This window comes from Neopsephotus bourkii, unplaced genomic scaffold (assembly GCF_033783945.1).
Source record: "Neopsephotus bourkii isolate Nb327-2 ecotype Australia unplaced genomic scaffold, CSIRO-AGI_Nbou_v1 NB_318, whole genome shotgun sequence".
In the NCBI taxonomy this organism is placed as follows: Eukaryota; Metazoa; Chordata; class Aves; order Psittaciformes; family Psittacidae; genus Neopsephotus; species Neopsephotus bourkii.
The window spans coordinates 1,288,827-1,302,425 of record NW_026900826.1 but is presented as its reverse complement, the minus strand read 5'-3'; the positions used below and the strand labels follow the sequence as shown (position 1 = coordinate 1,302,425).

Below are 13,599 nucleotides of genomic sequence, written 5' to 3'. Positions count from 1 at the left end.
AAAAGCTGTGGTGGTGGTTTTTAGAATTATTATTTTTCCAGTATATAATCCTGCTCAGCTGGTACTTGAAGCAAGCGTTATGCAGTGACTAACTGGAAATAGCTACTTTTTTTTTAGAAACTCCATTATGTCACTAGCAAGTGAGGAACCAGTTAGTCAAGATAAACGCTGGTTAGGCATTGCTCTGATTGAATTATTCTATGATCAAAATAATGTTTGTGTCCTCACATCCCACAGACTTAACTGCAGTTTAATCTCTGTGAACTCTTCATAACGATAAGAGTTCAGCATTGGTCTGCGCAGTGATAGTGGTAATGTTCACCTCCAAATGGAGCTTTCCCACGGTTTCGATGGCACAGACCTTTGTAGCAAACAATGAAAAGAACCTTGTGTATTAATCCTGCCTCCTGTGAGCAAATATTCTATTCTTCATTGTCTGTAACAAAATCTTTCCAAGTGCAGGGTAGCTATAACAGAAACTTATCAACAGCAATATTTACTGTACCTGTAATTCATTATCACTTATTTTATTCTAGTTCCGAACAGGACCTGCTGTTTGTTCTCTTCTACGCAAAACAAGAAACCAGCCTGATGAAGCTATCACCTTTGAGCAGAGGCATAGGGTATATGTCACATGGAGTATTTACTGTGTAGTTTAGCTCTGGAAACATTGTTAAAAGTATTGTTCCTTATTTGCTGTTCCAAATTGAAGTCATAAATGTAATTAGCTACCAGCTTTCCTTGAGCAGTCATCCATATATTGAAGTAATGCATTAGTTACTTGTAATGAGGTACAATCACAGTTTCTGAGAACTCTGAGCTTTTTTTGCATCAGTCCTGTGCTTGATGCTGGCCCCTTATCACCTTTGTTACCATTTTAGGGAGCATTTACAGCAAAGCCAAGAGAGGCTCATAAATTGATATGTGGCATGGGGGCAGTTTGTTATTTTTTTTCCCCTAATGTTTCCAGAGAAGTGTGAGATAAAGCAGATGAATACGCATACAGTATTTTTTTCCTGCACTACTTGCACTTCCTCTTTCAATGCTTTTTATCTTCTTTTAATTTCAGTATATTAATCTGATGAGCATGTATCAGCATCTTTGTCATATCTATGAAACAGTTCTGTCGTAGATATCTAATCACAGCAGAATCTAGGAAAGGTTTTCACACTGTTCTGTAGAAAGTATACTGTGGAGAAAGATGTTACAACTTCCTAGAATAATGAAAGCATTTGGGCTACACTATAGTACATGAAGCAGAGAACCAAAGCTGCTCTGATTGCCAGTTCTCTTCCATATGATGAGAACAGAGAAACTGCTGCCACGTATCAAAGGGTCTGCCAAAGCAAAGGGTCTGCAAAGGCAGCTATCCTGTCTCAAAACAGGGCCAGCCCTAAGCAGGAGCACAGGGTATATAACAAAAATAGGATGAGCATGTACTGTACTACAATATAATTTCTCTTTCTGGTGCTTAATCCTTAAGTCCTACTTCTCTCTTTTCCCAGGGCTGTCTGATATCAGTGTAGAGCAAATGAGGTCCTTCTGTTGAAGATAAGTGCTCAGTCAAACCAGTGTCAAAGGTAGTGCTGCCGAAGAGGTCAGGATGTATTTTTGTGTCCTGAAACTGAAACAAGGAAGAATCTACATGGCTGTTCTTCCAAACTGAGGACAGTCTAGTTGGAGGACTTGGAGGAATTTTGGAGATACAAGGCCAAATCCCAGTACATATATGAGAAAAGCAGCACAGTAGTGGAGGAGAAAGAGGCATTTTCCCAATTCAGCAATCTAGGGTGATACGAGTGAAGGAACATCACCTTGCAGTGTAACCTGGTCTGATCTGGAAGGACAGGAAATCCACAGAGGGGATCATTGCTGCTTTGTATTGCAGTTCTGCAACTGGCAATAATTGCAATGCCTTTTCTTCTGGCAGCAAGAGACTTGACAGCATAGGTGTCAAATGTGTTAGGTGCTGGTGCCTTGTTTTAATGACTACTGTTAGCACGGGAGTTTGGTGCTCTAAAGTAACATGGGTACTTATTTGCTTTTGGAAGCTCTTGAGCTTTTTCTCTCCCTCAAGTCTGATGTTACTATGTCATATATTCATGACATACATTACTGCGAGACTTCTGAAAGATTGTTTAAAAATGGGAATGAGTTAGCACAGAGGCAGCTCCTCTTAGAGATACAATATCGTGCACATCAAAAGAGCACAGATGAGAACATAGGAGAGACTGTAAAAGCCCTCAGTTGGGAGGAGTTAGATAATAATCTGCCTACGTTAAACCTTTTCCAGAATGCATGAGTCTGAGAGATAAAGGGAGCTATAAAGGGTGAAGCGGTGAGCAGGGCACCAGACCAACTGCCCGCAATACCTGAAGGGTCGTAGCCCAGGCTTGAAGAGGTGCTTTTAGAAGGAATCGGTATGGACCCTGAAGAGTACAGACGGAGAGGTGAGTGATCCTCTGCTCTGGGAAATGAGTATCATTTGCTCACAGAGATCAACCGTTGTAGGGCTGGGAGTGGTACCCAAAACTTGCATGGGGTATACATATTCTTTATTTGTACACATGTCCTTGAGACTTAGGTCTGCTGAGACTGAGACAAAAATGTCCCCACAGTTGAGTAAATTGTGTCCCAGAGCTGAGTTTAAATTAATGGATTTAGAGTCAGTGGATAACTTAGGTTTTATGGCCTTATATTTAAAATATTGTAGTAAAGCTGTGATTCTGAATAAACTTCTGACAAGGTGTTACAGTGGCTCTTCCCTGGCTGACATCATGAAACCTCAGTGATACTGGCATAGTTCTGGAGAAGGGAAGCAAGCGTTGGTCCTAGAGCGGGAGGAGATTGCTTAAGAAGTGGAGAAAAGGCGTGGAGTGGTGTAGCTCTTTTCAGGGGATGCAAAGTGGGTATGTTGTAATGATAGGGAAGTATGGGGCATTATGAAACATTAATTCCTGTGAAATGCAGTTTCAGTTACTTTGTAGGCAAGAAAATCTATTCTTTCAGTAATCAAACAAACCATACTTGTACCCTGATTGTATTTTAAAGGTACTTTTGAACTATTCAATGAGGACACTGAAATAACCCTGTGAATCTGTTCTGTGCCCATGAAGCCTTTTCTAGAAGCTGTGTCCCTGCGTTATTAGGTGGGACAAGCAGGATGTAGGAGGAAGGTTAATTCCTGTGGCTATTTTGGAGGCAGGATTCCAAGCCATGTCTAATGCTAAGATTGCATGAACTACTAGTACTGCTAGTTAGTTTTCCCACAATCGAAACTCAGAACACTGGTTTGCCTCTTCCAGGGAAAGAGATGGTGGATTACATTTGCCAGTACCTGAGCAATGTGAGAGAGAGACGGGTGACTCCTGATGTGCAGCCAGGTTACATGAGAGCCCACTTGCCGGATTCTGCCCCAATGGACCCAGACAGCTGGGACAACATCTTTGGAGATATAGAGAAGATTATTATGCCTGGGGTAAGAAATAGATTATTCCTGTCACGACTGTACTTTATTACTACTTGGGGTGAACATCAAATCCTGGGAGCACACAGGTTCTGCACAACACTTAGCTAAACAAGTGAAACACCCAAAATATAGAATGTCTTGTAGATACGTCCACAGAAGGATTCTGGCTATTACTGTTGTGTTCCCATCTACAATTTTAGGTCATAGGCTGAATATATTTTTTAAGTATTTTATATATTAAGAATAGCTCGTGCTTGTTTAGAGGGAAACAGTGATTTTCTGACACTGGTGAATTTAACTTCACAAGGCCTGAACTGCATCATCTCAATTGCAGAGATGTGGAAGCTCAGGCACAGCAACGTGAAACACCTCTTGCCCAAGGTCATTACACAAGACGTGACTCCTGCTCTTTGAGTGTTAATGTCTCCTTCCTTTTGTACATAAATACTGCAGATTCTGCTAAGGGAGTTCATATACCTAATTAAATGGCTTATGTAAGAAGTATGTTTTAAATTTTTCTTTATATATGCTTGCAGAAACTTGGTCTGATGTGGGAGAGGGATTCACATTAAACACACTTATGCCAGCGTCCCACATACAGGCTCCTTCAGGTGTATAGAGAGGGCTATAAAACTGTAAATTCCTGTGTGTAGCTAAAGGCAAGCTGTTGTTTGATAAAGTGAGCAAGAGCAACTTTGTTGCAAGGATTTCCCTTAAAGATAAATATTTTGATAAATATTTCAGCTGTTGTACCATGTTCAAAAGACCATTCTTTCCTGTTCAGAATCTTTGTCTGCCTGTTCAATTCAGATAAATGCTTTTGCTATAATTTGGAATTTATCTAATAATGATACAGTGTTATCATTTGCTAATGCTGCACTCCTGTCAATATTATCTCTGTAGCTTTCTGCTAGCGGATGTATAATTGCACATATATTGAACATGTTGCTGTGATCCTTTTCCATCACTTTAAACAGGTGCTAATCCCTGTATCTTGTGCACAGTTTTGTGACATTTTCATACTTTGAATTATTTTGTTCTAGGTAGTCCACTGGCAAAGTCCACATATGCATGCCTACTTTCCAGCTCTTACTTCCTGGCCTTCACTCCTTGGAGATATGTTAGCTGATGCAATTAACTGCTTGGGATTCACATGGGTAATTTTGTTGTTGTTATTATTTTAAATATTCATCTCCTGTGTGTATTGTGTGGGAGCAGGTCACGGTCATTCTTTCTTGTTCTGTGAGTCAGTAGAATTATTTACTTCAACCAACTGTGTGTTGTTTGCATAAATAAAAAATGTCACTTAAAAAAGTTAAAATAGAATATATAAGAGCAAATGTCACCTACTAGTAAGAGGTGAATGAAGAAAATATATCACTAGAAATGTCTAGTTTCTAATTCTTTGTATATCCCACTGTAAGCAGTGTTTCTTGCCATCTAGTCTTGGTGCAGATTGTTACATAAGCACTGCAGGCAATGGAGCAGCCACCATCCATGACTGCAGGTTAGGCTGGGCTTCATTCCAGTTCTGTTCCCTTGAGAGAACACATTTCTTATTTTTCCTGTTCTGAAAATAGTTGTTTGGTGGCATGTTCCAGAATATCTGAGCACTTTATATCCTCCTGCAGCACCTACATGGTGCTATTTGGTTATGACTTTACATACCTCAGTAGCATTCTAAAGCTGTGGTGAAATTGTCCAGATTTTTAGATGTATGTCTCCATGCAAGAAAGCAATAGAAACTCCTAAACTTATAATAAATTGATTGTCATGTTCTCCATGTAGTTTTGATAGGTTTCTGTTAAGTTTGCAATGTAAACCAATTCTTTCATATGTGGAAAGCTGGACACTGCAGGACAGCTTTCACCTTTCTTTTTCTGCTCTTCAAAAAGTCTCCCTAAAACATATCAGTGCCCTTTCTCTTAGGGACCTAGGGCATGTACTTGGGTGGTGAACTGCAGTTCCAGGGTTTTATCTCAAGTGGCTCATTGTGATTCTAATTTTTTTTTTAATGACTCTAAAAATTATTGGTAATTCAGAAGCTCAGCACTGAGGTGATGCAGGTAACCTAAAGACAGCCTTTTAAGGAGGTTGCTGAGATTCTCTGGTATTCCAAGAGAGAAACTGGTAATGAGCAAGGTAGCTGGAGCTCACCCTCAACTGCAACCTTAGCATAGAGGTCTGCATTACAGAACTCACCAAACATCGTAACTTTTATCACAATAGTGTTGTGTTCTGCTAGGTATGGGCCATAATATTACACAGCTGCTTATATATCCAGCGCTACAAAGCTCATCATCTGCCTTTGTTGCATCTAGGTGAGATTTCTCCCAAGGCAATTAAAATGTGTTAACAGAGTAAAGCACATATCACATTTTAATTGCTAGCTAAGGGCTGTGCTCCTGCTATGCTTGCAGGGGGAATTACAGCCTGATTTTCTTTTTTATTCTATTTTTCTAGGCCTCCAGTCCAGCCTGTACAGAACTGGAAATGAATGTGATGGATTGGTTGGCTAAAATGTTGGGCCTTCCGGATAAATTCCTGCACCACCATCCTGACAGTGTGGGTGGAGGAGTGTTACAGGTAGGAGGAAACATAGACGGCCTCACCATGTTTTGTTGTTTTCACTCAAGTGAATTTCCCTCTGGGTGATAGTTTTCCTGGAGGAAAAACCAAGGACATTTGCTCTATAGGTCTGATTAGAGAAATATACCTAGTTGACACTGCTTTCCCAAATTTTAGTATTAAATATAGAAGATGATAGGAGTTGCTCTTGCTTTTAGTCCTTATTGTGTTACAGGGAAGGAGCAGATGCTCTTGTGGCCTTAGTAAGGCCAAATGAGAATCAGACTTGTATCCTTCATACTGTTTCCATCAAATTAATTACTGAAGTGATCCCTCCATGATTAGAGAAGGAGTCTTTGTCATGGTCCTCTGCCGGCAGTCCTTAGCCACACAAGATATTCTTTTTCTCATGTCTACTTTGTGTCTGAAAGTTGCAAGATCAAAGCCTGAACATTTATCTCCTTTCATAAGGCCTTAGCAAGTATCCCCTGGAATAAGTGTTGAGGCTTTGTGTTGTTATAAGGAGCTTTGCTCAGGTTTGTGATTTTTATGGAAGATAGTACATTGTAGGTGTAGAAGAGCAAAACGAAAATGTGATTTAGTTACTCCCCCCTGCTCAGTCCTGCATGATAAAAATGTACAGTAGTTAAAAGGCTTTGTTCTGTGTCATTGGCCCAGAGAGCTTCTCATCACTAGTGACTTCCCATCACATCCCAGAAAAGTGGTAGTAGAAATAGAAGAGAGTGTGGGCAGCTGAGCACTTCAGTGACTTCAGTAAGTCTTTGATAAAATAGCAATGAAGTGGCAATATGTTGCAATAAATGAGCAATGTCTTTGCAGAGCACTGTGAGTGAATCAACCTTGGTTGCACTGCTAGCAGCAAGGAAAAACAGAATTCTGGAGATGAAGGTTTCTGAGCCAGACACTGATGAGTCCTCACTCAATTCTCGCCTCATCGCTTATGCGTCTGATCAAGTAGGTTCTTAGGGTTGCAAAGAAAAATTTGCTTCTGCTGCCTCACCCAGGTCATACAATATGAACTTGCTTTTCTGTTCCAAGGGGAGAACACATACAGGAATGCTGTACAAGCCTGAATGAATCCCTCTAATGTTATTTTCTGCATATGGGGAAACGAAATCTGTGGGATGAGGTTTTGTAGGGTCCTGGCCATTCTCAAGGCACTGTCTTATGTGACTCAGTTTTTCATTTCCTTCCTGTTTTTCACCAAGCCTTACTCCAGTAATGAGGTGCTGATGTTATGCTGCTTCAACTCATTTTGCTTCACATCTGCCTTCCACTCAGGGACAGGCAGACTCAGGGCATTACCTCAGTGCTGCTCCTGGTTGTGGCCTCCACTCTAGGCCTCTGTGCTTGTTCATGGAGGAAGTATCTACACAGTACTGTACCTCTGCCTGCAAACCTGTTCTTCCTTGGCCTCTTGAATAGTTTGTTCCCCTGTGAAAACTGAAACAGGAGAGATGCTCATGCTGGTTCTTTATTGGTATAACTAAAAGGGCTTTTTCTTGTGAGGGAGTAGTGCCAGAAGTAGGCGCGCTTCAGGGTGTTTTAATCTTCGTATGGCAGGGAGAAAGGAATAAATTGAGGTTGATCCATTTTTAGAGGCTCTTTTAAGATCTGAGTTTTGATAAGTGGCCCTCCAAAAGCAAGATGAGGATGCCTGTGATTACATTTTAAAGATAAGTACCCAAATAAATGGAGCATATGCATTCCTTGGAATTACAGTGTATTATTTCTTTTAGTTACATGCAAGGAAGAAACTTTCAGACTTGTATTAATATGGATTATTATTATTGTAATATCATTATTAGGACCTTATCTCTGCTTTTCTTCCAACCACTGTCTTTTATAAGGCCATAATTTATCACAACTATTCAGCTTTACAGCTTGCTTTCTTATTTTTTTTAAGGCACATTCTTCTGTAGAAAAGGCTGGCTTGATTTCTCTTGTGAAGATGAAATTTCTGCCTGTGGATGAGAACTTTTCCCTCAGAGGTGAAACTTTGAAGAAAGCCATTGCAGAAGACAGAAAGAAGGGCCTGGTGCCAGTCTTTGTATGTAAACTTTCTGCCTGGGGTATTGACATAGTGTTGTATTTTTAATGTCAAGATAAAATTACATCTGAAACATTTCTTATTGTGTTAAAATACATTAGTGAAGGTTAAAATGTATACAAGAATTTCTATTTTATTGAGCAAAAAAAATCAATACAATTGCAACTGTGACAGCCTCTCTGCATTGAAAGCGTTCCATCCATTTACTAAAAAAATGCCAACTCAACAGGTTTGTTTTCTTCTAGGTTTGCGCAACGTTGGGTACAACTGGTGTCTGTGCTTTTGACAATCTCTCAGAACTGGGTCCAATTTGTAAGTGGCTTTTTTTTTTCCCCCTATTTTAAATTATATTAGCACAGAAGAGCATGAGAATTTTTCATGCCAAAGCCAATGAGAGCAGAAATACTCATCAGCTGAATTTTTCTGATATGTCTCAAAGATCAGTGGAGGCAATGCAAGACGTTGTAGTGATTTCTGGAAGATTTAGATTAAGATGTAAGAATACTTTCTGTTCAAGATGGATGACATTTTCCAGCTAATACATCTTTAATGTGGTTATTCATGGAATACAGAATGTACAGTACAGAGTGCAGTACTGCTGCAGGATGGATACATAAATATTTAACATAGAAAGGAGTTTCAAAGGTAGTGCTTGGTAGGGTGTTCTTTGTAGCCACCAGGTCAATAGGTAGTTTGTGGTTGCAGATTCTATTCCAGCATAAATCCTGACAAGACCCTGTGGCATTTCTTTCTATGGGTCAGAGTATGGCTTCTGTCTCTGGGACCTTTTTGCTTGCCACTGTGTCTTTTTTCTGGCTTTGTGGATCTGAGTTGTGCTGGGGAATTTCACTTACGAAAGAGGCAGGTAAGAGAAATCAAACATTAAAAAGCCTCACACATGTGTAATGGTGAATTTTGTTACAGAGTCCATCTGATTTCAGCATTATCCTGTATTTTGCAGTTCTGGATGCACAATTTTAGAGTAAAAACAGGTTGTTAATTGTTTGTCTTGCTCATTGTCAGGCCATCCACCCCCTGCAAGAAATTGCACCTAGTTTTCAGAGAGGAGAGATTAAGCATGCACTTTGATTCCTTATGTCCCTGATATACCAATTCCAATTCCATTAGGTGATGCTGAGGGACTCTGGCTTCATATTGATGCTGCGTATGCAGGAACAGCATTTGTATGTCCTGAATTCCGATTGTTCTTGAATGGAATCGAATATGCAGATTCCTTTACTTTCAACCCGTCTAAATGGATGATGGTTCATTTTGACTGCACTGGATTTTGGTGAGTAAAGGCAAAACACAAACACTCCCAAAAGGATAGCATGCAAATTGCTAAGTCTTTCTCTACACGATTTTTTTTTTGCTAAATACAGTTCATTCTGCAATTGATAGGGTCAAGGATAAATGCAAGTTACATCAGACCTTCAGTGTTAACCCTCTCTACCTCAGACATCCAAACTCAGGAGCTGCCGTTGATTTCATGGTAAGTTATTTGAGTTGATATTTTAAGTTGTATATAAAATGTTCAAACAGACTGATAAATCCTTCACACTCTGGAGCATGCTTATCTTATAGCTGGTCTCATTACATAAAAGCATAAACCAAATTATACTGAGATCCTAATGCAGATTAAATAACAAAAGTGAGCTCTGGTATGAAAATTAATTATAAACCTGCTTTTAGATCTAGAGATCGAAGTACTTGATTTTTACAGATGGGAATACAGCCTTGCCTTTTGGAATAGAAGGGTCATTTCTGTGGATTGTGTTGCTGAAGTAATTCCTACTGATGGCATTTTAGCTGGTTTTCTTGTGTGTCTGATGGGTAGTAATAGAGAAAGGAGTAAGCGAACGCGAAGGCTCTGGAACAGCAGTAGAATGAATTACATTTTTTTTTAGATTGAGGTATTCACAGGAGAGCTAAGAGGCATTTCTCCATCTTATAGGAGATTGCAGTAAGTAAACCAAAGGAATATTCACTGCCAATTGTTTCTGCTGTGATCTCACCCTAGTCCTGAAAAGATGATTGTTGTCTTTAAATCAATAGTGCTTTTTCACTGGGGACTGTGAGTGTACAGAGGGGCGAAAAAATACATCAGTGGGTCCCTCTTGTGGTTAAATAGGGCCCTGCAGGTAGTTGTGTAGCTGCCTGGGAGTATTCGTTTACATGCTATGTTACTTTTCCATGCGGCAGCCGTTACTTCCTCTGGAAGAGTCTAACCCTGTATCAGTTCTCACTGTTTATAGTTGATTTGGGAGAACGTCCAGGGTAGAACTTAAATACTCAAGTTACAGGAACTGAAGGGAGCACTCAGTCCTACAGTGTAAACGGACACACCATAACTTGATAATGCCCTTTAAATAAGCAAAGATGGTGTTATTAGTTAGTAATTAACTAAAACCTTGAAGCATATGTAGGCCTTAGTTTAAGGGGAATACCCAAAATCTTACTTGGCAAATAATTGAGAAATCTGTATATGTAGGGTTTCTTTGATGGCTGTTTTCTAGGCTTGGCAGATTTTCAGTAATATGAAATTACTTGTGTCAAGACCCAAGTCTTAAAGAACAATGGTAGCAGTGTAAGGGCAATGCTCCTTTCTGCTGTTTTTGCACTGATACCTTTTGTGTTTTCACAGCACTGGCAAATTCCACTGAGTCGTCGATTTCGTTCTTTGAAGCTGTGGTTTGTGATCCGTTCATTTGGAGTGAAAAAGCTTCAAGATCATGTCCGACATGTATGTGAATTCACAATGGAAGCATAACTGTATTATGTAACTATTATGTAGCTAAGTTAAATAAATTCAGTGATGCAAAGATGAGTAACAGAAATTCTCTCACACACAAAGCTTGCGTGTGAACACTAAATGCATGCTGATTTTACTCTTAAGTAATCTGTAAAGATTGACTGTGTAGACAAAACATTTCCTGTACCCTTCTGGAAAGCAATAGGCAATGAAAAGTGACTCGATAAGTCAGTGCCTTCTGCATGTTACCGCGTACTGATCTGTAGCTTTCTTTGAGGCAAAGTGGCAGCTGTCTGGGAGGCAGGCTGAGATGAATGGCTGAATCCACAGCTATGAAAATTTACAGGCTGAAGTCCTTGATGGAGTGTAAATACAAGGGGTCATATTGTGGATCAGCAGTTGCTGCAAAACTAATCTGAGAACATACTCTGTTTTCAAACCTTCTTCTAGAAAATTCCTATGTGTAGTCCAGTTACTCTTGTTCATTGTCAAGGGTTTGGGTAAATAGACTTTCAAATATTGTTGTCATTCTTCTGTTTGCTGCTACTCATACACTGGAATGATATGTTCCAATAAGGAAAGGAATTCTTTTTAACTACTTAATTCATTGTCTACAGTGGGTTTGTGACAAACCAATACATGACTGCATTTTTTCCTCAATTATAGGGTACTGAAACAGCCAAGTTCTTTGAATCCTTGGTTAAAAGTGATCCACTCTTTGAAATTCCTGCCAAAAGACATCTTGGACTGGTTGTATTTCGAATAAAGGTAAAGATAGGTCCTTTTGCATGTCTCTGAAATGAATTGACCATAGCTGATCTCTCCCCAGACATTAAGAACTATGAATAAATTTTCATATAAGAATTTGTAATGCTGGAATTCTTATGGAGATGTGTGGATGTCACTGGAAATTCTAACTATGGTTTGGTTTTTTTTCTTATTATTCATGTTTAAAACAGGGTCCCAACTGGCTCACAGAAAAACTCCTGAAAGAACTAAGCAGTTCTGGCAGGGTGTTCCTTATTCCAGCAACCATTCATGACAAGTTCATCATTCGGTTTACTGTAACGTCTCAGTTCACAACCAGGGAAGATATCCTGCAAGACTGGAACATCATTCAACAGACTGCAGCCCGGATTGTTAGCCAGCATTGTGGGTTGCATTGCATCAGTTCTGGTGATGGGCCAGGAATCCCTAATATGATAGTTGAGCCTAGTTCAGATGCCATTAGTAATGCTTCTCAGCTTTCCCCAGATGGAGGAAAATACAAAACACCTTCCAGAAAAATAGTAGTTCAGCCTAAGAAGCTAGCAGCAAGTCCCAGTACATGTGTGATTAGTCAAGGGGATCCTCTAGATGACTGTTTTCCAGAAGATGCCCAGGATGTTACCAAACATAAGTTAACCTCTTTTTTATTCAGTTATTTATCCGTTCAAGGCAAGAAAAAGACGGCACGTTCCCTTAGCTGCAACAGTGTGCCAGTGACTGGTGGTCTTGAGCCAGGTAACCCCAAAGCAGCAGCCACTGACAAGGAGTCTCATGCAAATACCAGAAGTCTTTCCAGGCTGCCTGAAGAGGTGATGATGTTCAAAAAAAGTGCCTTCAGAAAACTAATTAAGTTCTACAGTGTCCCAAGCTTTCCAGAGTGTAGCATTCAGTGTGGCCTTCAGCTGCCTTGTTGTCCTTTGCAAGCCATTGTTTAACAAGTGAAAGAGATTGGTCCTTAAGATTACTCCAGGTAGAAAAGGAACCAAAGTTTGCTTATTCATATGCAATACTACATGTTATTTTGTTCATTATGTAAGCATTAGCAGTGACCACTGAGAAAATTCCTGTGCTTTTACTGGTGGAAACCTCGTGTATTTATAGACTAAAATGTCAAATAAATCTTGTAGGCATATAATAATAAAACTCTCTGGTTTGTAGACTGTGGTAAAGAAAATGCCAGTTTCTGCCTTACCAGTCCTGGTAATGGACACTTTCTAGCTGGCAGGCTAGAACCATTCTAACCAAATATGCTGGCTTCAGTAGGGGGTAAACTATGCAGTCCTATATTTGCACTTTATTTTTAAATACCTTGACTTAAACCATTGGGAGGCTCTGTGTGTACAGACAATGCCAGCATCAGTTCTGAACTGTGCAAAATGAACGGTGCAACCTCTCAATGAGATTTTGCTGTATTAGGGCAATTTTAAAACATGCCAAGTTTAAAAACAGAGCAGCCATGCCATCCCCAATGTGCTGATCAGTGACAGTGCACTGGTGTGCAAGAGCAGGGGCCTTTGCTAAGCACTTGTGGCTTTTCTCAGCATTACCTAAAGGCTGTAAAACACAAGTGCACGAGGAAAGAGAATAGGAATGGTATTTCACCCTTTATCATAACAGAAGAATTAAGGGGCATTACAGAACAAAGGGTCTCTATGCATCAAACAAACATTGCTACAACAGGCCAATGATTTACATGTGTTTCAAGAGTAATTAAAAATGGGGGCAGAAAAATCTATGGAGGGCAATTTTATACTGTTAAATCAGGAAGCGTCATGATCACTAGGTTATTCTGGGAAAGCACTGCTGAATGCTTGCTGCTTTCATAGTTGTTACCAGACACCTACAATCACCCCATCTTGAAGGCAGCATACTCAGCCAGACAGATAGTTTCAGTCTGACCCAGTACAACTATGCTCAAGTTATATAAGCAATACATCTGGTTAATCAATCAGAGCAATTTCCGTACCCTTG

General features: G+C 39.9%; 1 protein-coding gene across 3 annotated transcripts; it reads left to right on the top strand.

Moving 5' to 3' along the window:
• Positions 1-281: 281 nt before the first annotated feature.
• On the top strand, positions 282-13,569 carry HDC (histidine decarboxylase). Of its 3 annotated transcripts, XM_061347317.1 has the most exons (12): positions 282-2,450; positions 3,306-3,478; positions 4,513-4,626; positions 5,933-6,055; positions 6,878-7,012; positions 7,965-8,108; positions 8,354-8,420; positions 9,237-9,399; positions 9,510-9,600; positions 10,753-10,851; positions 11,527-11,628; positions 11,820-13,569. In XM_061347317.1, exons 1-12 carry the CDS (start codon positions 2,423-2,425, stop codon positions 12,561-12,563), a joined length of 1,983 nt encoding a protein of 660 aa, XP_061203301.1. In that variant the 5' UTR covers positions 282-2,422; the 3' UTR covers positions 12,564-13,569. The 3 variants fall into 3 exon arrangements, with proteins under 3 accessions (XP_061203301.1, XP_061203300.1, XP_061203302.1); XM_061347316.1 differs by lacking the exon at positions 282-2,450 and having other exon boundaries at positions 2,462-3,478; XM_061347318.1 differs by lacking the exons at positions 282-2,450; positions 6,878-7,012 and having other exon boundaries at positions 2,463-3,478.
• The last annotated feature ends 30 nt before the right edge of the window (positions 13,570-13,599 follow it).